Source organism: Phalacrocorax carbo, chromosome 4 (assembly GCF_963921805.1).
Source record: "Phalacrocorax carbo chromosome 4, bPhaCar2.1, whole genome shotgun sequence".
In the NCBI taxonomy this organism is placed as follows: Eukaryota; Metazoa; Chordata; class Aves; order Suliformes; family Phalacrocoracidae; genus Phalacrocorax; species Phalacrocorax carbo.
In genome coordinates this window covers 60821195-60844525 of record NC_087516.1, presented here as the reverse complement: position 1 = coordinate 60844525, position 23331 = coordinate 60821195, and the positions used below count along the sequence as shown (strand labels likewise).

Sequence of the window (23331 nt, the reverse complement as noted above, 5' to 3'; positions counted from 1 at the left end):
TTAAAATGTTAGTGTCACTACCTAGCCTTTACTGTCCCTGACAAAATTTACTACCCGTGCAGCTGAGCTGGGGTAGCACATGGGCCCTCCTCATCATCTTCAGCACAAATATAGCTGGATTAGGACAAAATCGCAAGAAAGGATGCATAGGGCAAGTGAGGGTGACTGAACACATGGAGAAGGTTCAGGTGATCCACTCTGCTTTCAGGGTAGCAAGTGTGAATGCCAGCAGAGATCCTGCAACCTGTTGCAGCAGAGTTTGCAGCACGCAACAGAAGCTGAGCATTGCCTTGGTTGGCATTAAACCTCCCACCTGCCCCAGAAGCACTTAGTACCCTGCCAAGCCATATCCTAATACAGCTTCAGGCACCATGCCTGCACTTTAAACTAGCTTCTAGTAAGCTTTCAAAACAAACAAACAAACAAACAAAAACAAAACCAAAAACATCCAAACATTAAAACCCCCAAACAAACTTAAAAAAAAAAGGCATAAAAACCCCAAAACAAACATAAAAAGAAAATCCCATGGTATTTGCAGAATCAGAAATTACAGCCTAAAGGATACCTACAGTATTCAAATTGTATCAGAAACCTGGGGGAGACAGGCACTCAAATTTGATTTATTTTTAACATGAACTGGTCACCAAGCTTGCTTGTGCCTCTGTGAAAATCCTGGCCTATGCTCAGGTCACAGGCATGCATAAACCTCTTCCTCGGGGATGGCAGCTCCTTCCCTGTGCTAATTCACCAGCAGGACAGAGTAGATGCACACCCCTCCGTCCTGAGAAGGGACGGGCAGGAGGCACTGTGGACACCAGCAGTCTGGCATAGCTCTGTACTAGTCCCTGGCTTTGGTTCTGCCTGCACAGAAACACCGAATTTATGTGCATTTTCAGAGCTCAGAGCATTCCTCTCCCTTCCCATTTCCCAACACCATCCTGCACCTCATTGTCTTTCATTTATCTATGTTTTTTAAGTCAGTCCAAGGTGAAGTGGACATCAAGAAGCCCTGGTATCAAAGTTTTTCGTGCTGTAACCCACCCTAGCTACCGCTCCAAAAGGCACTGGCGTATTTATGTAATACACTGAGAACTGCTTGCATGACTCACCCCCCCAGACCACTTTGATTCTACAGCACCAGCTACTGCCACACTGCCTAAGGCTGTCTTCTCCTTCCCTGCAGCACACTTTCCAACAGCCACGTGCTTCACGCTCCTTCTTCGGCTGGTGAAAAGCAAACGCAGAGGTCAAGGGCCCCGATTCTCCTCTGCATGCCTCCTGCGGGCAAGCAGAGACCTGCCCAGGGCAATTTCCTTTGCAAGAGCATCTCTCCAACAGGAACAGTCTTTTTCTTTCTCTTTTTGATGCACAAAACTTGGGAAGCTAACAAGGACATCTGTATTCACTGGGATGAAGGAAACTGTGGAAACCACTGCTGCACTGTTGCCCAGCGGCTCTGAGTGTGCACGGACTCATAAACCTACTTTTTCCTCCACCACTTAATTTCCTTGGAAGCTCTACCTTCTCCTGCCCCAGTAATTCAGATCCTCTTCTGTCCTATTTAACCACTTTTGCACTGCAAAAATCACATTCAGAACATGAAAGACCAAGCTCAGCAAAAACTTGTGGCCTGTGCTACACTCAGTGGGACTAGCTGGGGGCATGCAAATTGTGGCCCTAAGTATCTGAAACGTGGTACAGCTGAAAGAATAGCTCACAGATGGCAGGAAAAGGGCAAAACTAGTGATTCTGATTGCACTGAGTCCACCTTGGAGTCCCAATACCCCAATTTGCTTGTTATACTACCCTCCTCCTACACCAAGGGGATAAGCTCCACATTTTTGCTGCAGGTTTGAAGAAGCAGTTTCCATCGCAGTTTTGAGCCTACCCTGAAGAACAACCATCTCCCAGCGGCTTGGAAGGTTAGGGCTCTCTCCCTGCTTGTTCACCAAAAATGAGCTAAGAGATGATACTAAGCAGGACCATGCAGACTCTACCCATGGCTAGCGCTGACAAGCACTACCCATTGTTTTCTCCGTGTGCATGCCCCACACGGGTACCCACGCACGCACCGATGTGGGTGTCTGAACGCCATGCTGCTGGCTGAGTCCGACCATGAGCGGACAGCAAGAGATGGAGCATCCATCTGTCACAAAAACACCTCCTGGGTTTAATGCCATCTTTTGAAGCAAAAGGCTTTGAAATGTCTGTTCTCGTGTAACCAGGGGTACGGTGGACAAAGCCAGTGACATTGCAAGTGTGTCAGGACTAGTTCAGACTCCAGCCCAGAGCCTGCAAAACACATTAATTAGGATCATAATGTCTAGTCACAGTACAGGAACAGCTTGAAAGGATTAAAAACAACCCTATAAGCACATGCTTACTTGTACAGGCCATTGTAGGTGGGTCTGATTCCTTCCTAAAATAGTGTTCTTCACACAGGCAAGATGTGGATGCTTCATCAAGCGTGTAGCTGTGAGGGGGACATTTGCTGCAGGATGGACTGTGGGGTGAAGCTTTGAAGAACCCAGGTCTGCAGACTGTGAAAAGAAGAACCACAGGCTAAGCTCTCCCATCATAAAATTAGTCTCTTCACATTTCCTTTTAAAAAAACAAAACCCATATGTTCAGCCAGAAAACAGACAAACACTCACGAGCTATTTGGTTTGCATATTTTAGAGCAGTCTATGCCACTAACGGACAGCGCATACTTAAATATCTGCATGAAAAGAGAATGAGAAGCTGTTGACTTTTTCCCCCTAGCATCTGCCTTTGCTGGGTATTTATTTTCCTTGTTGAAGGCATTAGAGCTTTTGGGCTCTGCTTTAGAAAACATTATTGTGTTTGGTTTTTTTTTTTTCCATTCAGTCTTACAAAAACAGGTAAAATACATCTCACAGTTTTCATTTAAGATGTTCTACACCCAGAAATCAATGGCTCAGCAAACAAATAGCAACACAGTGGTGGAGCAGATCTCAAGATTGACAGCTTTAAAACATTGTGATAAGGCTACTTCCCTAGGGTCTTTTCCTCTGCAAACCTGTGATGAACTTTAAAGCGCTCCATGTAAGACAGACTGCTCTGGGTATAGCCTGAACCAGGCATGCTCACCGTACAAGATATTCCTTCCAGCTCCAATATATATGCACGATGAGGCACAAAGACTTGATATGAGAGCTATTTTTGTTCTCACAAATACAATGAATAGCTAAAGGTAGCTTGGGATTTTTTTTTTTTATTTTTTTTTTTACTAATTTGAAGTAAATACAGTAATATCTTGTTTCCAGTCTCCTGAAACAAGTGCTCTTTCACCGAAGCAAAGCACTCTGCACTTCACTTGCATGTACACACGGCCAGGAGCAGTGGCAGCCACAGGTTTGCATGTATTCACCCCAGCTTTAGGAATAAAAACAGCTGGCCCTGTAGTCGTACCACTACATGCAGGATTACAAACCCACTGTTAGCAAAAGGAGGAAAACCTGATCTTCTGTTTGTCTCAAAAAGCAGAGACATGGAGACATGTTAAAGCAGCTCCAAAGTGCTGGTACTTTTTTTCCTTCAGAGATGCTCCAAAATAATTCTGCCTGGTATGACACCAACAAAGCACAGGTCTGCTATCAGACTTACAGAAGTTACCTGGAAATCCCAGAGCCTTTCCATCTGCATTCAAACTTCCCTAGTTGTAATTGGCTTGCAAAGCAAATGAGCTCACAGCAAAAGCATTAATATTATCCTATCACGAATGTCCCAGCCAATCACAGCCAGTGATGACAAAATTAATCTTCACTGCAGATAAAGTACAGGTTTTTACTAGCAATCCCTTCTCCTCTGATGGACCAACTACAACTGCCTCTCAAGTTGGCTCTGCTTCCTGCAATACTAGAGAAACTCTTGACATCTTCCCTTTTACGTCACTAGCTTCTTCACCAAAGGTGAGACACTTGCATACCAACTCCTAACTTCTAGAGACATCCTTCTTTGCCGATGAAGATCACTCATTCATCAAAAGGGGTGTGATCAAAGAGCATCCAATAGATGTCCCCCAAGCCCCTTTAGTCTTTCCCAGACGAAGAGGCTCTCACAGCAAGTGCCATGCAACACTGAATCAGTTCCCAAGCCCACCACAGGCTGCCATGTCTCCATCATGCACCTGCAGCCTCTCCATCCTACTCTAGGGGATGCTCATCCCCAGCATTCCTGCTGACCTCCCCGAACGAGGCACCCTCTCACGTCTTCTCCCAGCTCCCTTTTCTTCGCACAAGACACAACTAGAGAACAACTAGTAGGACTGGAGGGATTTACAGGTTTTAAAAACCCAATTTCCAAAACTGCTCTTCATCCAGCTAGGGGTCCATACCTAGGCTGTGAGCTCTGCAGGTTGCAGTTCATCTGCTCTGTGGCCATACACCAGGACTGGTGAACAGACCTAGGGCTGAATTTTTTCTTGATGGCTGTTAGCAGACTTGCCACAAGCTCCCCTCATGCTTTATGGCACATTCCTCAGTTTCTAGCACAGAGTTAAGTTCTTTTATTTATTTCACAGCCACCTTCAAATGCTGCCCTACCTACAGCAAGGACTTGTTATACCACCTCTGGAGAGTCTTCTGAGAGAGGAGACCACCAAATGGCTCCTCTCTAGCCAACAATTTGTATTTCAACGCCAAATCAAACTCACTTGCACATGCAGACATTAGAGATGGGGAAATGAAAGCACAGAAATGCGCAACATGTAACGAGGGCAGCCCACGTCTAGTGTGTACTCGATGTAATTAGCCTTCAAAAAGGAACATGAATTTATCTCATTATGTCCCATCAAGACAGACAGAAAATCATTACAGCACAAGAGTTTACCATGCTTCTATTTTGTGCAAAGCAGCAAGTGCAAAATAAGTCAGTTTTCCTTGACAGCTTTTCAACAAGATGCAGCTTGTTAATGACGGTATGATACGTAGCTCAGCTCAAAGAGAATGCTTGGTTTTCATGAATAAGTACAGAGCCAACAGATGTACACTGCCAATAACCCATGTTTTAATGACAAATGTGAAATGAAACTGAACTGGACCAATTTTTGTATAATCTGCAGGCTCCCGTGGGTCAGGCAAGCCCCTTTTCTATCCAAATGGTGTAAGGAGGAACATTCAAGAGCTTTAAATTATACTGAAGATTGCAACATGAGTCCTCATAATAAACAGCGAGCAGAGCAGCGTGCTGTCGTATCTAAGTCAAATACTCTTGGTTAGAAAGGAAGAAGTCAGGGATAGGACATGGGATATACAAAAAAAAAGGGAGGACAGAAAATAAAAATAAATGCAAAATATTGAAAATAAAAATTAATGTAAGAATCACCACAGCGAGTGGTGGTGTGCAGATGCTTTGATGAGGACGGGGCGGGATTTGCAGGCTTCCCCCACCACAGCCTTCCAGCCTTTCATGACCAGCAGCTTGGGGACCATTCCTGATGGAAACCACACTTGCAGTACCTGCTCAGGAGCAGCCACAGCTGCATGGGTGTCTCAGGCGTAACTAGTATCTCCTATAACGCTTTTCTCTGCACCCTTTCCTATGTTTGTACATGACACAAAGGAGAGGACAGCCGGTGAGGTGGTTCAAGCAGCAACCCTCTAATAAACAGGGGTGCTGTGATGAAATGGATGCTGTTAGATGTAAGCTGACCCAGGAACACCTTATGCCTCCATACTGCAAAGCAGGTATCGCGGTAGCTGGATGGGCATTGTCTTGGCTGAGCTCAACAGCCAAAAGCAGTTGTACTTTGGTACATGTCATTTGGTAAATGACACAGGTACTGTATCATTTTTCTGCCACTGGTGGCAATGTCTCAGATATTTTGGAAATTGGATTCAGAGCAGAACAGTGCTTGCACGTACCTTGGGTTTTGGTCTTTATCTTACCATTCCTCTTCTGACAGTCAACCTTACAATCTCTTCATGAAGTATACATAACTTTATTTAAAATTACATGGGTGTCTGGGGCTTAATTTCTAATTAAATCTTACTTTAGTCTTATATTTTTATCTCAGTATTTCTAATCCAACAGCTCTTGAAAGGATACGTAGAACTAGCACAGTACGGTCACGCATGTAACGGTACTATCTCTCTTTTCAAGGGGGTGGGAAAAGGAGGAGAAATAAGAGGAGCCTAAGAATCCCCATAATCTGCTGCAAGCCAGCTGAAAAGAAATGAAATAAAGTTTTAAGCTGTTGATGGAACCTGCTTCTTTCTTCCTAATATTAAAACTGATAACTCCTTAACTGATTAACAGCCACTGATGTGTGAAAATAGTCTTTAAATGAAATTGGTTGCTAGAAAAAAAACCCGAGAGACTATTTTTAGACACAGCAAATATGCCATAAAGAACCTGCTGGTGTTAGGTAGAAGTGGGATGTATTTCTGTTAGTAACACATCCATTATTAGCAAATTAATTTCACTCTTTTTATTTTTAGTAGAACCACAAAATGTTGTGGGCACAGAGAATTAACGTCTGTGCAGACTTTTGCTTGCGCACTTCAGGATGGGCCAGAGAGAGATGGCTGCAATGAAGGACAGCAGCAAGAGCTTCTCGGGACAACAATGGTGTGATCTGATCCCTTAAACAGGCAGTGGCTGGATTAGAGACTGGACTCGTACCTTGCAGACGGGAACCCATGAGAACCATGCTGATAGAAACTGGGTCTTCAAATGTGGGTAGAAGGAGGAATCAATCGTCCTCTTACAAAGAAAACTGGCCTTTTCAAACAACATGCTGAACCTTATGTGCTATATCAGTACTAGAGAGAGTGAGTACCAGTGAAGGGACCGAGGGAAAGCAGGCAGAACAAGCCAATAACATCAAACAGCTGGGACTACTTGACAGATTATTTTCTGCAAGCCTTAACATCAAATGATTTGCAGCTGCATCCCTGTAACCATCCCTGAGCTTCAGCTGATGGCTACTTCCAACGAGCAGGGCTCCTCTCCTCTCCACTTGCCCCATGCCTTTGATGCACACTGACTCCAGGCAACAAGTGCTGGAAGCAGTGACCACCTCCAAGGTTCTCCATATCCATAGGCACGTATGTGACCGTGTTGGTAAAGCCACCAAATTAATACTAGTGAGAATTTCAGTTAGGTCCCTGGAGAGAAAAAAGCTAGGAAACAGAACCCTATAAGCCTTGAAACCCCAAGAGATATGAAAAAGGTCCAACCTATTACTTCCTTCACACTCTCATGATGCTGGGAGGATAAGCTTACAGTATTTAAGTGCTTAGGATCAGCAAAACGACCTTTCATATATCCCAGAAAATAAAGCTCAAACAGGAATTACACTCTCTCCCTTGCAGAGCACCAAATTAGCCTCCACAGTAATCAGAAAACACAAAAATAACTCATAAGGCAGTGTGGCTAATCCATAAATAAGGCTAATGGACAAATATAACAAAAATTAATGAGGATGAGGTTGCCCAGTGTAGGCAGAGCACAGGTTATCCAAATGAAACTCAGGTTTCCTCCCCAAACTGCAACCCCCCTTTGCTTCTCCTTCCCATCCTTTAGTCCTATTTGCCTTTTCAGACTGCAAACTTCTTCGGGCAGGAACACACAGCTCAAATTACCACAGCTTTTAGAAGTAACCGCAGTGTAAAATTCTCTGCCCTACAGACAGACTCATAATCCACACCAGGCCGATTCTCAGCTGAAACACAAGCAGGATGTGGGGGGCTGTGCATGGGGGTGTTCATTCAGCAGAAAGGAGAGCAGCTCTGTAGCTCATCAACTTTGCCTTCATTAGCACATTGCTCTGGTGCAGGCAATATGCCTTGAGAGTTGAACGATTTGAGGAAAAACAAGCTACAAATAAGCCAACCCCTGTTCTAGTCTCCAGAGCTGCTATGCCTTGAAGCGTTTGCACCGAGAAGAGGGGGCTGTTGCCTCTTAGATGTGTCCAAAACCCAAAGAAGGGTTTAGCGAGGTACGGTCTTTACAATGTGGAATCAATTAACTGCTGAGCAGCTCCAAGCCTCCGCTTACAAGAAAAAAACAAAACAAAAAACAGCAGACTGTCTTCACATCTCCCAACCAATATAAACAGATGATTTCCATGCCCTTCTAAAAAGTATTTCAAGAAGTACAGCAGCCAACCGTCGAGCATCCTCGTGCAGAATTTACAAGGGGCTCCCAAAAGCGAATCCTACCCTCCTTAGCAGCAATCCTTGAACTGCAGGCTGACACCAAAATCGCTGCCAAAGCTATAAAGCTATAGAAAAATGTGTAAAATACCCTGATTATATCCCCTTTAGGGTTGGTCTCTCTATCCACAATAGTGCTATGTTGCTTTCTGCAGCATGCCTTGGGGATTTGAAGGGAATTCAATAAATACCCACTAATAAAACACTGTAATTCAAAGCTGCCAGTTTGCCTGAATCCAGGGGACTTGACAGCATCCTTCGGCAACTCCAGCACCCAATGCTGCAGCCCAAGGTCTGCTAAAGGCCCTTTTAAATGGGTTCATGGAACTTGCTGGATAAGTGGGGCATCCAAAGGCTTTGCACCTTGAAAAAAGAGAGTCGGCCCTTACCTTGGATATAAGCAGATTCAAGGATCTGAAGTGGGAAATACTCTTTTATGCTTTTTTTTTTGTTCTAAGAAAACATTGCGTCTTTTGATGCTGTTCTGTCCAACCCCCTGCTAACTCAGGCTGAATTACCTCTGCTCCACATTGAAATCAGCTCTAGCTCTGAATACCGAAACAACCTTGAAAACTAGAACATAAATTAGTACTTTCAGTTCCTCCCCTTGAAATACCACTTTTTCTACCATATGACTCACTAAATTGTCACACAACAAGTTATGACATGACTGTAGTTGCTGGAAAACTAAAAATTAACTGCCCCTAATGACATCAGTGTGTTTCTTCTAAATGGTATAAACCTTCATCACATGCCATCACTTTGAAAAATTCATCAAATTCCCAAGTCAGCTACATTTGCAAGCCATAAAACCACCTAGAACACAATGCATTTGAAAATGCTCGTGATAGCATTAAGATCTTAATGGGCTACATTTCTGCACATCCTGACTTTGCTCTAAAAATTTTGAAGCAATCAATGAGGCAAAAATCTTACTCAAGCCTAAATTCTCAGCAGCGTGATAGAAGAGCAAGGAAGGAGGTTTATCCCAGCATACACGCAAACCTGCTCTATCATTTGGGTTTGATTTTGCAGGAGGAAATCAAGCTATGGAAAATAAATGCTCTTAGGGGAAACAGAAGATTTTTCAAAAGCACTCAGCACTGCGTGAGCGTGCTCCCACTGGATGCGTTGATGGCAGGGTTAGCTGGGCGTGGTTTGGTTTTGTGGTTTTTTTTCCAAACTTTCCTGCCCAAAAAAGCCCTGGGAGAAACTGGTACATTTCTAGAGAAGCCACTGCTTGGAATGAAGTGTCATTTCCTAGAAAACCCAACATTTCTGTGACCTGCAGCTTCATGCTCCTACAAGCGTGTACATGCGCTCCTTCAGCTCTCAGCCCAAGTGACACCTGCAGTGCTTCTCTGGTTACAAAGGGCAGATCCAGGTTGGTCTCACTGAGCCCCAACTATCTAGCTTACAATAAAAAAAGGCAGCCCACATCCTGTTGCTACAGCCTCCCTGCCTATTATAGCTATAAAATATCTCTTTCTGTAAATCTCTATGTCTACAAAAATCTATCCATGTATCTTTTCTTTGTTTTTTGAGGTGCGGGATGAAGATGAGCTTAAATTATGCTTAAATTACTGTCTTTTTTTTTTTTAATGAAGACAAACTGAAATAATTTTACTCCCTTAAACAGTGGAAGCAATGATTTACAACACTACACCTAAGGGAAAAATACGATTTAAGATACAGAAGGCAGCAGGGAGACATTTGTTTCTGCAGGCTCATAAACATAACTTGAAATGCCTGGCTCTGCGCGTAATCCAAGAGGCACAAGAGTCTGTTCTGGGGGTTTCTGCACACAAAGACATGCACCCTGGGTTACCCTTCGTTACACAAATGGTAACTTAAACATTCAAGCTGCATTGCACGCTAAGCGAGGGGAGGATTGATGGACAAGCGCAGAACTCCCTCGAGTTCAACAGCAGCATTGACTGAATAGCAATAACAAGCATCATCCCTAATAGCAACAGGGGGACAGGATCAAAGTTGAAAATGATGTAGCCAAAACTCCCCCTATGTCTGTCTGTGTACACATATTACAAACATTAATGCAAAGACTAGTTGGTAAAATCTCCTGGAAAATAAGGGTTCTTCAAAGCCACGTGTTTGCTGGCACAATGCTATAAAAAATGGGGCTTAGTCTTCTGGTTCAGTCTGCCATAGGGATCTGGAGCCCAGCCAGCAAAGAAAAAGATTCTCTAATTATGCTGTGGTTTGGACAATTGCAACCCATTGTGGTTAAGAAATATGATGTTTGGGAAGATTTATTTTGATGATTTATGTCATGTGTGTTTACTCTACCAACGTTTATTTCAAGGTTTTAGTCTGAACTAATAGACTGTACACATGCAGGCAGCAAAGAGAAGTAAAAATGCTTAAAATATTTCCCTCTGGTTGGCTCTACCTTGTGCAACTTCATTTGTGTGGACAAGATTTCTAGGTGGTGTAAGATCAGCCTTTCCTGCACTGACTATTTTGGTCCAAAACAGACAGCATCCCACCAACCTATGGCAAAGCTAACACCTAGGCAAAAGTATCCTTTCAAATCCTGCCTCAAATGTTTAAGGGCTTGTTTGCTTCTAGCTTTATGATCATCTGTCTCAGGAGGTAAATTTGGTAGGACTGGCTGCAGACAATTTATTTTAAATTTGTTCCTCTATAATTTATGGTTGAACATATGTCACTCCAGACACATCTATTCAAATGCCATCAGAGGGCGATGGAAATGGATCTTTTACAGTCCTGGCCAAAAAAAGGAAAGATTTATCCAGAGTTGACTGGACTAAGTGTGCTAAATAGGTTCATGCACATAAAAGGGAGCCTGGGGAAGTGGAGGTTTTTTTTGCAAATTTAAGATACAGGTGATGCTAGCCAATTCTGCAGCAGGCAGGCAGCTTAGAGGTACACAGAAGGAAAGGTGGACGTGTGTCTTGGGGAACATCACCCTTCAGTCATGCCTCCTTCCACAGAAGCTCATAGGTTTTTGCATTGGAGCACAATGGTTGGAGTTACAGATGCAGGTCTTGGTGAGCTAAATTCTGCCCTGATATGCATACCATGAGATGCTTTGGTTAGGAGGCAACAAATCAAAGGGTGTGTGCAAGAAGGACGCAGCAAATATTAATACCCTGAGAAATTTAATAAGGACAGGTGAGCAAGATCCACACACACAAGAAAGTGCAGAAACAGCTATCCCATCCCATGCAGATACGTTTTATTATTTCAGTTTAATTAACCAGACATCAAAATACTGACATTATTTGTTAAGTTGACTAAACTAGTCCTTTGGGCCAGATGAACACTGCAACACTTCACAGTTCATCTGCCTTGCCAAGTACCTCCACCCAACAGCTCTTTAGGAATGAGCTCAACAAAGGGCAACCTGAGGCATTGCCAGCTCTTCCCATGTCGGCCTGACACTACTGGGAGGTTTTCTTTAAGCTCCAATCCTGCATCCCTGCAACAAAAGAGAATTTATTTCAGTACCATCTCTCCCGTTTCTGGAGGAAAACCTGCTACATGTGAACAAACATGCTCAAACCCAAGATAAATCAATACAACTTGACACCTAAAACCTCCTGATTTTGGAGCTAACCTCAATACTATTTGGGTGTGTGGCCTCACGGCTTTTGGATGTTGGAGTTGGACTGTCCTTGCCATGAATGAGCTAGAACTGCTGTGACTCCAGACCAGACAGAAAAATACCAAAACCCTAGAGAAAAAAAACCGTGCAATTATAGCCCAAGAAGTTATTTCCTTTGTCAGACTATAAATGGTACCTTTCTGAGACAAAAGCCTTACTCTTGGGAGGGAGACATCCTGCTAGCATCCCTGTCCACTGCCTCTTCTCATGGGCTTTGTTCTTGCCCAAAAATGGCTGTTTGACATATACAACTGCTCCAGAAATTCAGACGTGAAGCAAATAGTAGAACAAAGCAAACACTGCCTTCCCTCTTGCTACGTGAAGCCTCATGACCTCCTTCCCGCCAAATCCATTTCCCCATACCATAAAGCACTAGCCCAAAGCATACTTTGCAGCAGTGATGCTGGCCATTCTCACAGGCCTTTTATTTAAGATTCTGAGCTGCCAATGCTTGATTTACAGAGACTTAATTCTCAAACTATTATAAGGGGTTACTGTTGCTCACGTGTGGCTTATCTGGCTCTCTGGCTACATCGAAAGAAACATGCATTGCCTACATGAGCCTGTTTGCCCTGGAAAACCAGCACTATCTGTATTTGTAATTTCTGCTGCATACCCTTGCATCACATCAAATTGAACAGTCTTCCTAAGGTGGTTTGGGAGAAAAATCCAACACTTTTGCTTTACAGAAACCATTTACATTTGATTTGTTCAAGGGAAGACAACAAGAGGGGAGAAAGGGGAGCAGCTGGTGTGGGCACAAGGGCATGGTGCCCTGGGTTTGGCATACCTACGCCTTGCAAGAAAAGACCACAACCTGCTCATCTTAGGTCTCATACACAACCGTGCCCAACAGTTTGCCATCCCACAGCTCCTCTTCCACACCTTGTTTTCAAAGCCTTGTCAAGTATTGAGGCATCTACCCTGTGATACCCACTGGGCGAGGGTGGCACAGATGCTGCATGTCCTCTCAGCAGCCCTGAAATGTAGAGACTGCAGGAGAATCTGAAGAATTAGTCTTGTCATGGGGTGTGTGTGGGTGGGTGTCGAAGAGAGAGAGAGGGAAAAGCGGTTTCTAGCCTTTTTGAGAAGCCTGAAAATGCAAACACCAACAGCCCAACCAGCAGAAGGAAAATGTAAAAACACCAGTATTTATTCTTTTATTTGAAGTGGCACACTTTGCACTGAAAGACCAAATGTGAGTTTCCTGACTCAAGTAGGGACTGGTAATATTTTCCTCCTGTCATCTCTTGGCCTCCCCAATATCCAGCATCCATTCCATATGGATGCAACTCTGGATGTTGGTTTCTTTTTAGATGCAATAGAGAGCAGCTAGGAAATTCTGAGGCTCTGACACTAAGCCCAAATGCCATTCGCGATTTATTTTCTTAAAAGTTGCACAAGCGGCAAAACCACAAGCTTCATTATTCCATGCAGAAAGTCTCTCGTCATCCAGCCAAATTTAAAAATAAATAGTTGCAATTAAATGTGTCGCTACATTACTTATGTAGATGCATTCAATTTGCAGAAAGCTGCTATAAAATACTGCCCTTCAATACAAGGGAAATTTATTGCACTTTTATTATATACTTTCTTCTCCTTACTCAAATGGATGTTGCTCCCTGCCTATTTTTTTCCCCTGTGTTATTTAACACATCATTTTCCAGCCACTGTTTCTGCTATTTTTGTCTTGAAAGAATGAGGGGTGTAATCCAAATCCAAATGTTTCTTGATTATTTGTGAACGAGGCTGCTAAATGATTACTAGGCAGATAATTCCAGTATTTTCTTTGCAATCGAGGACCTCTCCTTGTCTCTGCATTTTGCTCTTACAGCTGCTGGGTAAATGATATGCACCAAGGCTGCCCAAGGCTTCAGAGTGCATATTAGTTCTGCCAGGAATTCCAGACACTGAAGAATTGCTAATTTAACAACAGACTGTGAAATTATTTTTCTTTCTTAATTAATTGCCGTGCTATTTGAAAGTGACTTCACTGCCTGTTGTGATGATTTTGGCTGGGATAGAGTTAACTTTTTCATCATAGCAAGTATGAGGCAGTATGGGATCTGTGCTGAACACAACGTTGATAACACAGGGATGTTTTAGTTACTGCTGAGCAGCGCTTACACAGAGTCAAGGCCTTCTCTGCCCCTCACCCCACCCCACCAGCGAGCAGGCTGGGGGTGCACAAGGAGCTGGGAGGGGGCACAGCCGGGACAGCTGGCCCCAACTGACCAAAGGGACATCCCACACCATATGGCGTCATGCTCAGCATACACAGCTGGGGGAGGAAAGAGGAAGGGGGGGATGTTTGGAGTGATGGCATTTGTCTTCCCAAGTAACCGTTACGCGTGATGGAGCCCTGCTTTCCTGGAGATGGCTGAACACCTGCCTGCCCAGGGGAAGCAGCGAATGAATTCCTTGTTTTGCTTTGCTTCCACGCGCAGCTTTTGCTTTACCTGTTAAACTGTCTTTACCTCAACCCGTGAGTTGCCTCACTTTTAGTCTTCCGATTCTCTCCCCCACCCCACCATGGGGCAGTGAGCAAATAGCTGTGTGGGGCTTAGTTGCCGGGTGGGATTAAACCACAACACTGCCCGAACTATCTTCTGGCATAAAACATGGGACATTTCATCCTCCCAGGAAATAATTGAAAGCTTTCTTCCCAGCAGTCCCTATATTCACAACCAAATATAAGTACATGGAACAAGTTCTAATAAAAATAGGTTAACTTGCTGCAGGTGTTCCTCTGTCAATTTATCCAAGTGATATTAGCAATATCTGACAGGGAAGCACAGTGATGTATTTCACTCGTGCCTTGACATTTTGATTCTGTTTGTTAGGGTGTACGTGCAGGGATATGGCTTTTTCTCCAAGACCTCTATAGCTGTCAGTCTGTGCAAACAGGATTTGATAAGATGTCCATTTAGCAGGATGAGAAGGCAAAGTGGGAAAAAAAGAGAGAGCTGGAGAGACCAGGTATTAGGGTGAAGCTTAACTGCAGTGCAAAAATGGATGCTCTTCACATACTGAGCAACTTGGAAAAAAGAACAGCTTGATATGCAGGATCTGAAGCAGTTTGCATCCTTTAATCAATGGCTCCTTCAAGAAAGGTGGTCAAGAATAATATAAATAGTAAGCAGAGGACAAAGAGGACAAAAGGCCAGCATCGGAGAAGGCATCAGGATCACTGTATACTCATCCACAGAAAGATTTCTGGCTGGTCTTATTTCTTTTATGAAAGGAGAGAAGGGGGAAAAAAAGCAAGCTCTCTTTTGCTCCTAAGAAATTAGATTTAAGAAGAAATCTAAATAGGAAGTTTTGCCTTCCAAGGCTGTCCTTTTCCAGCCTGAGGAAAGAAGCAGAAGGCGATGAAGCTGTACCTTCCAGGGATAATGTAGGAACATGCTCTGCTTATGGAGCCACAAATTTAGAAGCCTTCAGCTTGTGTCTCCCTGCAGAGAACTTTGGACCAGAAGCACACACATGCGTTACAATGAAATACAGTAAGAATTAGCTACAAAGATGAAACAACAGAAAATGAATGTAGCATTTAAACAAGACAGTAATCAGGGTTTAGAGATTTATGGTAACTGGCTGGTGAATGAAGGTAACAAACAAACAAATTCTGATCGTCTGGGCAACTCCTGCACCTCTGGCAAGACTGTCTTCAAGAGGGGGTTAGAAGCAAAAGTGAATGTATAGCTCAAGTTAAAGATGTTAAATAGTGGGGTTTTAACCAAAGCTTACCTTTCAGCACATGCCAAAGTCACTACAGGGCGTCCTCACAGCATCAGCCACACCAATGCTGCCTATGGGCAGCACGACCATGCAAGGGCTTGCCTTCACCTCCTTGGGGATGCTTGACACCTGTTCATACCACATCTACACCATGCTGCAGAGAGGCATCTTCTTCCTGCCCTCTCCTTTCAAAGGTCATTCAGCCCAACACACAGTGTTCATGGTCCAAAACTCATGAGATACCACAACCCTCATCACGCACCCAGCCACCCCCCAGCTCACACAGGACCACCCAGGTGCTGTTCAAGTTTATCGATGGACAATAGAGCCAGCCATCCCATCCCACGGCTATGGGAGGGTATGTACCGCCATCACATGCACAGACCAAGCAACCTACAGCTTGGTCTGGGAGCAATACCAAATCACAAGCCTGAGAGCTGGAGCAAACAGCATTGAAGCCACCAAACCTGGTCCCAGCCACCAGGCAGGCCTGCAAAAGACCTGCCATCCCAAAAAAGGGAAGGCTGGGAAAAAGCTGTGTTAAAACCCATCCAAGACAGACATCCCCAATCAACTGTGCACTTTCATAGCATTCCTAGACATCACCTCTGGCATAAAGCACCTTGGCTGCGCAGAGCCAGTTGTTCCCTCCTTCCCTTGCTGCTCCACTGAGGTAGAAAATATGTATTACTGAAGCCATAAAGTGCTTACAATTATGGCCCCAAACCCAGTAATCTCCATTGACGTAGGTAAATTGCTGACCCCTCTATCACTGTTATTCATGATGCAAAAAACACTTGGGTTTTCTCTGCAGCTTAGTAAAACCTGTGGGGAATTGGTCCAAGGCTTTCATTCCTTATAGCTAGTCTTTAATGTTGAAGCCTGGATTTCCTGGAGGGGAACTGAATAGTTTAGAATAATTACTGATTTACATATAGAGTTGTCAACAGAGATACATGGTATTAAGTTACCAAGATGAAGGGTTCCCACCTTCTTGGTTGCTACTTTTGATTTTACTTTATTTAAAAAATCTGTATTTTAATTCCACTCACATTCCACTATCGCTAGTAAAGTGGCCTGAAGCGGACAGCAAGAAGAGAGCACTAAATCGAAGGCTTAAATCACTTCTTCCTCAGTTCCCTGGCAGATTTAAAGAGCAACCTGGCACTAATGCTTTCAAATAATATACTGTTGGACCTGACACAGCAGAGAAACTCTGCTTCAAATCACACAATAGTCCAGGTAACGGTGCAATTACAATTAACCTCCTGCCTGCTGTGCCTAATGACAAATGATCACGTGAATGACAGGCTTGGGAAAGGACCCAGGTATCAAAAAAAAATTATATCTGATTCTTACATATTTAAAAAGCCATTTTCAGTTAGGAAAAAGCCAGAGGACATTAATTTTAGTTTTGCATCCAAAAGAAATTAATAACCCTTGCTAATACACATGCAGGCATAAGCACACACTGTCAGACTTCTAGCAGCAAGAGGGATGCATGGAAGTCTCCTACTGCCACAGCGCTGCACTTGGAAAAGTACTAATATCCTGCGCTGCTATAAATCTCAGCCCAGACCAGAGAACATGAATTCTGTCCATGCTGGGCAAAAGAAGGTAATATAACCTCAAAACAGCATGCAGTATTTTTTGGCATACTTATTGGGCCCATGGGGTTCCCATTACAAGGTTGCTAACTAGGGAGGTATCCTATGTTGTCCCATCAGGTTTTGTGCTTTTTCTGCTTTATGTCCCTCATCTCCTACTTACCTTGTAAGCCCCCTTTGGCAGGGAGCATCCTCCTCTCTCTGCTCACACAGCATCTTCAGAAGTAAGCACGACTGTTTTCCAGCCTGCTCCCTTTGCAGTACAGGGAAGCACAAAGATTGTCCCATCCCAGGAAGAGCAGAGGGCACCCATTTCCTTTCCTATACCTGGCTCTAATAGAGGAAGAGTTTATTTCCCCCAAACACTCTCCTAGGCAGAAGTTACTGCCCCTCCAGATCTGCTGGCAGAGCAGTTGGAGTGATCTCTCCCTCATCTGCTTCAGTGAAGCAGGCCTATCAGCTTAAATAATTTGTTACAGTTTTTGCTAATTCACTAATTCTAATTGGCGTCCAGACCCGAAGGGGCAGAAACCTCCGGCTGAGGAGCAGTGGCACACGTGTGGGTATAATTATATATATTTTTATATATATCTATAGGACATGCTTATGCTCATGCAAATTCTATCCCCCACTCTTCCTAAATCTGGCATTTTCTAGCATAGATCCATCTCCTAAGAACAACGGAAGCAATATGGACATGTCTACCCAGATGTCACCACTTGCACCTGGAAGCAGCAAATTACTTGCAGGCACTGCCAAGACCTTTTTCAAAACAAAGCAAACATTTACCTCCTGCTTGCTCTAGAGTAAAAGGATGCAGTACCACCAGACATATGTGGACCATACCAGCCAGTGTAAGTGGGCAGTGAGCAGCGCTGCGTTTGGCAGGCCCCTCCTGCAGAGCATGTTACAGCAAGTATTTACCAAGTTGTATGCTCAGCTATTTTATAGTAGCTAATCACAGACATAACACAATTGGGAGATAAGCCTGATAACATGGAACATTATGTATAAGGGTTTCTACATATATTTATAACACCCATTTCAGCATGCCTTTAGACATACAGGGTCTTCTCATATCAAAGAAATAAATACAAATATGCTGTATTCTGGCAATTTAGTCTGATGGCTGATTACAGAAACATTGCTTCATGTATTCTAAGCCATGACATTTCCACTAATCTTCCCATTTCAACAGCAGGAAAAGGAATGGCTTTCATATCTCCATGCTTATCATTTTCAAGCTGAGTATATTATCTGCTAGTCTCTGGATTTATCCGATAGCTCTTAAAAAACCAAAATATACCGCCATGGTCTATGAAACTTATGTGTGGCTTACTTGAAGAGCTGTATGTCATTCTGAAGATGAACAAATGTAGAAACTAGCTCTCATCTTTTTTAAAGTATGTCAAATAAATAAATAACCAGATTGCTAGCTGTTATTTCCCTTCAATGAGATTGCTGCTTAAAAGGTTATATACAACGATGTTTTTGCTTTTGCAGAAGGCTATGCATTAAACTTGTCATATTGCCTTGCAGGGATCAAATATGGTCTGTTTGTTGTCAGCTTTCTTAAGCCTGCTCTTCTGCAAAGCCCCACAGTGTAATAGGTACCACCTCCCTACGTGCCAGTTTGCCCGAGACCTTACCCTGCAACCCATGAAGCATCTTGCCTTCTAATTCCCAACCCCACAGATGTTTTAACATCTAAAATGAATAGTCTTGAGCTCCTCAGCAGCAGTTTCCAAGTTACAGATTTAATTTTATGTTAACTCTGGGTTTCTCACGGCTCAGCTCCCCAGCTTGTGCAAGATGATGTATGCAGAGATACCTTGTCACCTACAGTCTTACCTGGAGCTGTCCTCCAACCACTGAGCACCAAATGCAATTGCATGCACACCCCTAGGACACAACCCCTTGAGGTCTTACAGTGGAGTGGGAAACACCCTACTAGAGAACTGGTTACAAACTGAAATCCTGGTTATCATCACAAAGATACATGTCAGTCCACACACCTTCCTGCACACGATACATTTTTATAAATTATGTATTAAAAAAATATCTTTTCCATATTGATTGATTAGGATATCTCTACACCAACATCAGGATGGCACAGAAGGGACAATGAAGTTCTCCTAAACTCTCCTTAGATGAGAGTAACAGATTTTGGTCTGCTTTCATTGCCTCTCTTTGTAGCACTCATTTTTGTTTGCTAAAGGCCTCGAGTTTGGGCAGAGCTGTTGGCTAGCTGAACCATACATTCACAACAGGATCTTCAAAACACAGCGCTGTAACAATGCTATATATTTCATAAACGCACAGTGAAGAGTCACAGTTTGATGGGGGAAAGCCACTCTTGTTTACAGGTACAGGGTTAGCACTACTGACCATTCCATGTTTTGGTGCCAAAATGGACAGTTACTTAAGCAACTACGGCAAGTGTAAACAAAGTAAATGCTGCAAAACGCAAGGCAAATGTACGCACACTGAACATTTGGCTCAGGAGTGTATTTTTGAAGTGAACCTCTTAATTGTCCCAACTTACCATCCCTCTGCACACAATATCAACTGTGCAAAATGGATTTGTGGGGGGATGAAAAATTAACACAAATATGCACCTACCATGCTCAAGGGTTTTCCAAGGCACCAAGCCACAGCCAACACAAAGCAGGGGCCTTTCAAGATGCACAGCCTGCTGCTTCACCCTATGGATCCATCCCCAATGAGTCATCCCAGCTGCTAACGCAGACTATCTACTAGATGATCTACTATCATCACCTAAAACAACCCTGCTTTTTGTTCTGCCATAATACACACCTACAGCAGCCTTTTCACTGTAATGTATTCAGATTCAACCTGTCTCTGGAATTTGCTTTCCCAATAGCTGTCATGCTCCAACACTTGTCAGTCGTCTCAGATAACCAAATATTATTCTGATGTTCACAGCATAACCTAGAAATTCCCTACACAAACTACAGGGAATTCTGCCAATTCTGAGCTAAATTAACTGCTTATCAAAGGCAAAACTGACAAGGGTTGTTGGGGTTGTTTTTTGCACAAATCCATGTCTTATTGCTTCCCAGTCCTGTAACGCTACTTAGCTTTTTCATGATCCACACATGACAACCTTTAGATATATCATTTCAGCTTAATAACAGCACAATTACAACCACTTAATGCATTTAAGGGAACAGTCCCAGCTTAATTTCCGGTTGAGCATGGAGAAGCTGCATGCTTTGCTAGCAAGGGGTAAAACATCAGCCTGTGCTCAACCCCCTTTATTTGCTTAGCCAGAAACTTCCTTGCCCACCGGCACAAGGAGGAGAGCTCAGCCCCTGATCCCAGATCACTGGGGCAAAGTCCACACAGCTCCTTTTAGAGTTTGTCTGCAGCTCTTTCCTTTCCTGCACCCAGATCAATACCACCACAGCTCCTTCACCTGAGGTTATACTCAGCTCTGGCAGTACATCTTTAGTACTTTTTTTTTTTTTTTCCCCCCGCCCCTCATGAAATCAGCCCTCTGGGTCACATTTTGGAGGTTATCTTCTAAACACCCCAACATCAAGCCTGACAGCAATCTGAACAGTCCCAAGCCACACAGTTTTTGCAGTACTTAAATGCAAAGCACTTTGGCTTCCTATGCCCCTAGAAGAGCAACTCACCTCACGGACCTCATGGGCACAAGGATGCCAAGTCCTCTTGGCCCGAAGGACATGAGAAGGCTATCAAAGGGTCACCAAGATCAGCCCTACACATACAGCAGCCCAGGCTTTCATTCAGCAGCCTCCCTACAGAGAAGTTGGCACCCCATCACTAAATAACCCGTCCCACTCAGCCACACAGGATCCATTATCCTTCCAACCAATTTCTTAACCCCTCATTTAGGGTGGGGGAAAGAGTATAATGCTTTCCAACATGGAATAAAAGAGTGGGCACATTTTTGGTGCCACAGCAGAGCAGAATTGATGCTGCCCATACAACCTGGGGTTTGGAAATAATGTATTTATAGAAGTACATTAAGACCAATTTAGAAAAGGTTGATTAGATAAAGTAATGCTCATTCAGGCAAGCCTAAACAATTTTCTTATTTCATTGAATCAGCAATAATGTACTCCTACAAATGCAATAAATATATATCCAATCAGCTCCTCCTTCAGTGACTTCTCCCCTTATTCCTTTCAGTTGGCAGCATTTGGTTTGGGTTGTTTTCAGAAAAGAAAAAACAATCCAGTAACTCGTTTATAGAACCTTCTTCCTGGTAATTTTATTTTATCTCTGTAGCATAAGGCAATCTAGCAGAAGCAAACATTGCTTACTTGTTAATACCAAGCTAGAACTCTTAGAGAGAGTCAATGAGACCACAGAGGAACACTATTGTTTTCTTTGTTATTCTGCTGGAAGACCTGCGGTAATATGTCGGACGTCGGTAAAGCCTATTGGGGAAAATACAAATAGTTTCTCTCTTTTCATCCATATGCATGGGAAACTGTGCTGGTCTACACGCACTGGAAGATTTCGTGCTCTTGCTCCAGCCAGTTCTTCTCACACCACAACAATACCTGCTCTAAAAAAAATTTCACTGCAATTTGTAATTCAGAAACTAAAGTATTTTTTTAAATCTTGACTGATGGTTTTAGTATAACAACTGATTATTCGCAAGGTACATCTCAAGAGACATGTAGCACTAACTGCGTCTGTGCCCGCAGTCCCCAGCAATGCCGGAGGCCCTGCACTCCACAGCCCCTGGGTGAGCCCTGAGAACAGGATCCAAACCCTGCTAGCACTCAGATTAACTGAGAAAATGAGGGGCTGCAGGCAAATGAGGGTCCTAGCATGGCACATACATACAAAATCCTTCCGTTTTTGTTGTGCAGCGACAGCATTTATCAGGACACCGGCTGTTTACCTACGGGTTCCATGGCAGTGTGATTACTGCTGATCCAAGAGTGCCTTCAGCTCACCTCCCTGCCCACACAGGTATTTGGATCACAGACTCCCTCCCGGCCTCCCCATTCTGTTTTCACCCCCTCCATTATTTACCTCTAGCTTTACAAGCCATTAATATTTCTTTAGAGTAACCTGGGGGGGGAGAATTTTATTAGTCATCTCCTTTCTATGCAAGCACTTGCCGCTGAGGTACCAAGGCAGGTAACTGTTGCTGCAATGATTTCATGAAAGATAGGCATGAGGAAATTTCTGCTGCTGGCCAGAAATTTTGCAGCTGAATCTGTGTCCAAGCTGAATTCCCAAGCATGCGCCCTGTAAAAAGCCTCCATCAACCACCATTGCAGAGAATTGATTCATGAAGTATACCCTTTATGAAGAGAGACATTTTTCATCCCGTGCTGCAAATTCAAATTTAATAAAGGATACTGCTTAAGCAGGCATTTCTTTTTTTCCATGACCAAGTCCAGCAAATTTCTCTGGACCACTTTGGATTCAGTGCGGGGATGTTTCTGAGCTGCTGCCACAGCTCCCTCCCTCCTAGAGGGAAAATGGCAACATCTGGCCTCTAAAAACAAGAGAGGCACCAAATTAACAAATACTTAGCACCCTTTGCAGGCATTCGTTTACTCTAACAGCAAGATGTTGGTTGAAACTTTCCAAGCCAGAACTGGGTTTTCAGAAGTCCTGCATGTCCCATCATGAACACTTAAATGCATTTAAAAAGCCCAATCTCCCAAGTCCAAATCACTCCCAATACCACTGACTGCTTTGAAAAGTCCTACACTTAGGCAAGAATTTAGTGTGGGATTTTTGTTTTGCGCTGTGTCAGTGCTGAGACACTCCTAGGGAATTAATAAGCCCCCCCAGAAAATCAGAAGTGACCGAAGGATCACCATTAACTTCAATGGGATAGAGGTTTTACTCCACACCTTTCACTTACATACCTGCATACAGGTTTACAAACCTAACTTTAGTTTGCTTCTCTTGGAAATCTCACTCTAAAAATTCAAAACAACCAACAAGGATTTAATTAGTAAACCAAAATTAGCCAGATTTGTGTAGCTACACAGCAATGCACACGGCTGAGTGGTTATTTCTAAGGAGTCGGCATGAGAGCCTGGAAGAAGATTTGCTGGTTTAGGACTTGCACTATAATTTTGTTTGACCTAGGATTAACTCTGCTCAAAACTGAATTGAAAACAAATTA

At 43.5% G+C, this 23331-nt stretch overlaps 1 protein-coding gene across 11 annotated transcripts in view; it reads right to left on the bottom strand.

Moving 5' to 3' along the window:
• Positions 1-23331, bottom strand: part of EPHA5 (EPH receptor A5) — a 199884-nt gene that overhangs the window by 89628 nt on the left and 86925 nt on the right. For 10 of the 11 annotated variants that reach the window (XR_010372731.1, XM_064450171.1, XM_064450172.1 and 7 more), the window contains exon 4: positions 2385-2540. The exons of the other annotated variant lie outside the window; for it this stretch is intronic. Coding sequence is in view for 9 of the 10 variants with exons in the window: in XM_064450171.1 (XP_064306241.1) it covers positions 2385-2540 (156 nt within the window). In the remaining variant the exon portion in view is untranslated. The remainder of the gene's footprint in view (positions 1-2384; positions 2541-23331) is intronic. 11 annotated transcript variants of the gene reach the window in all.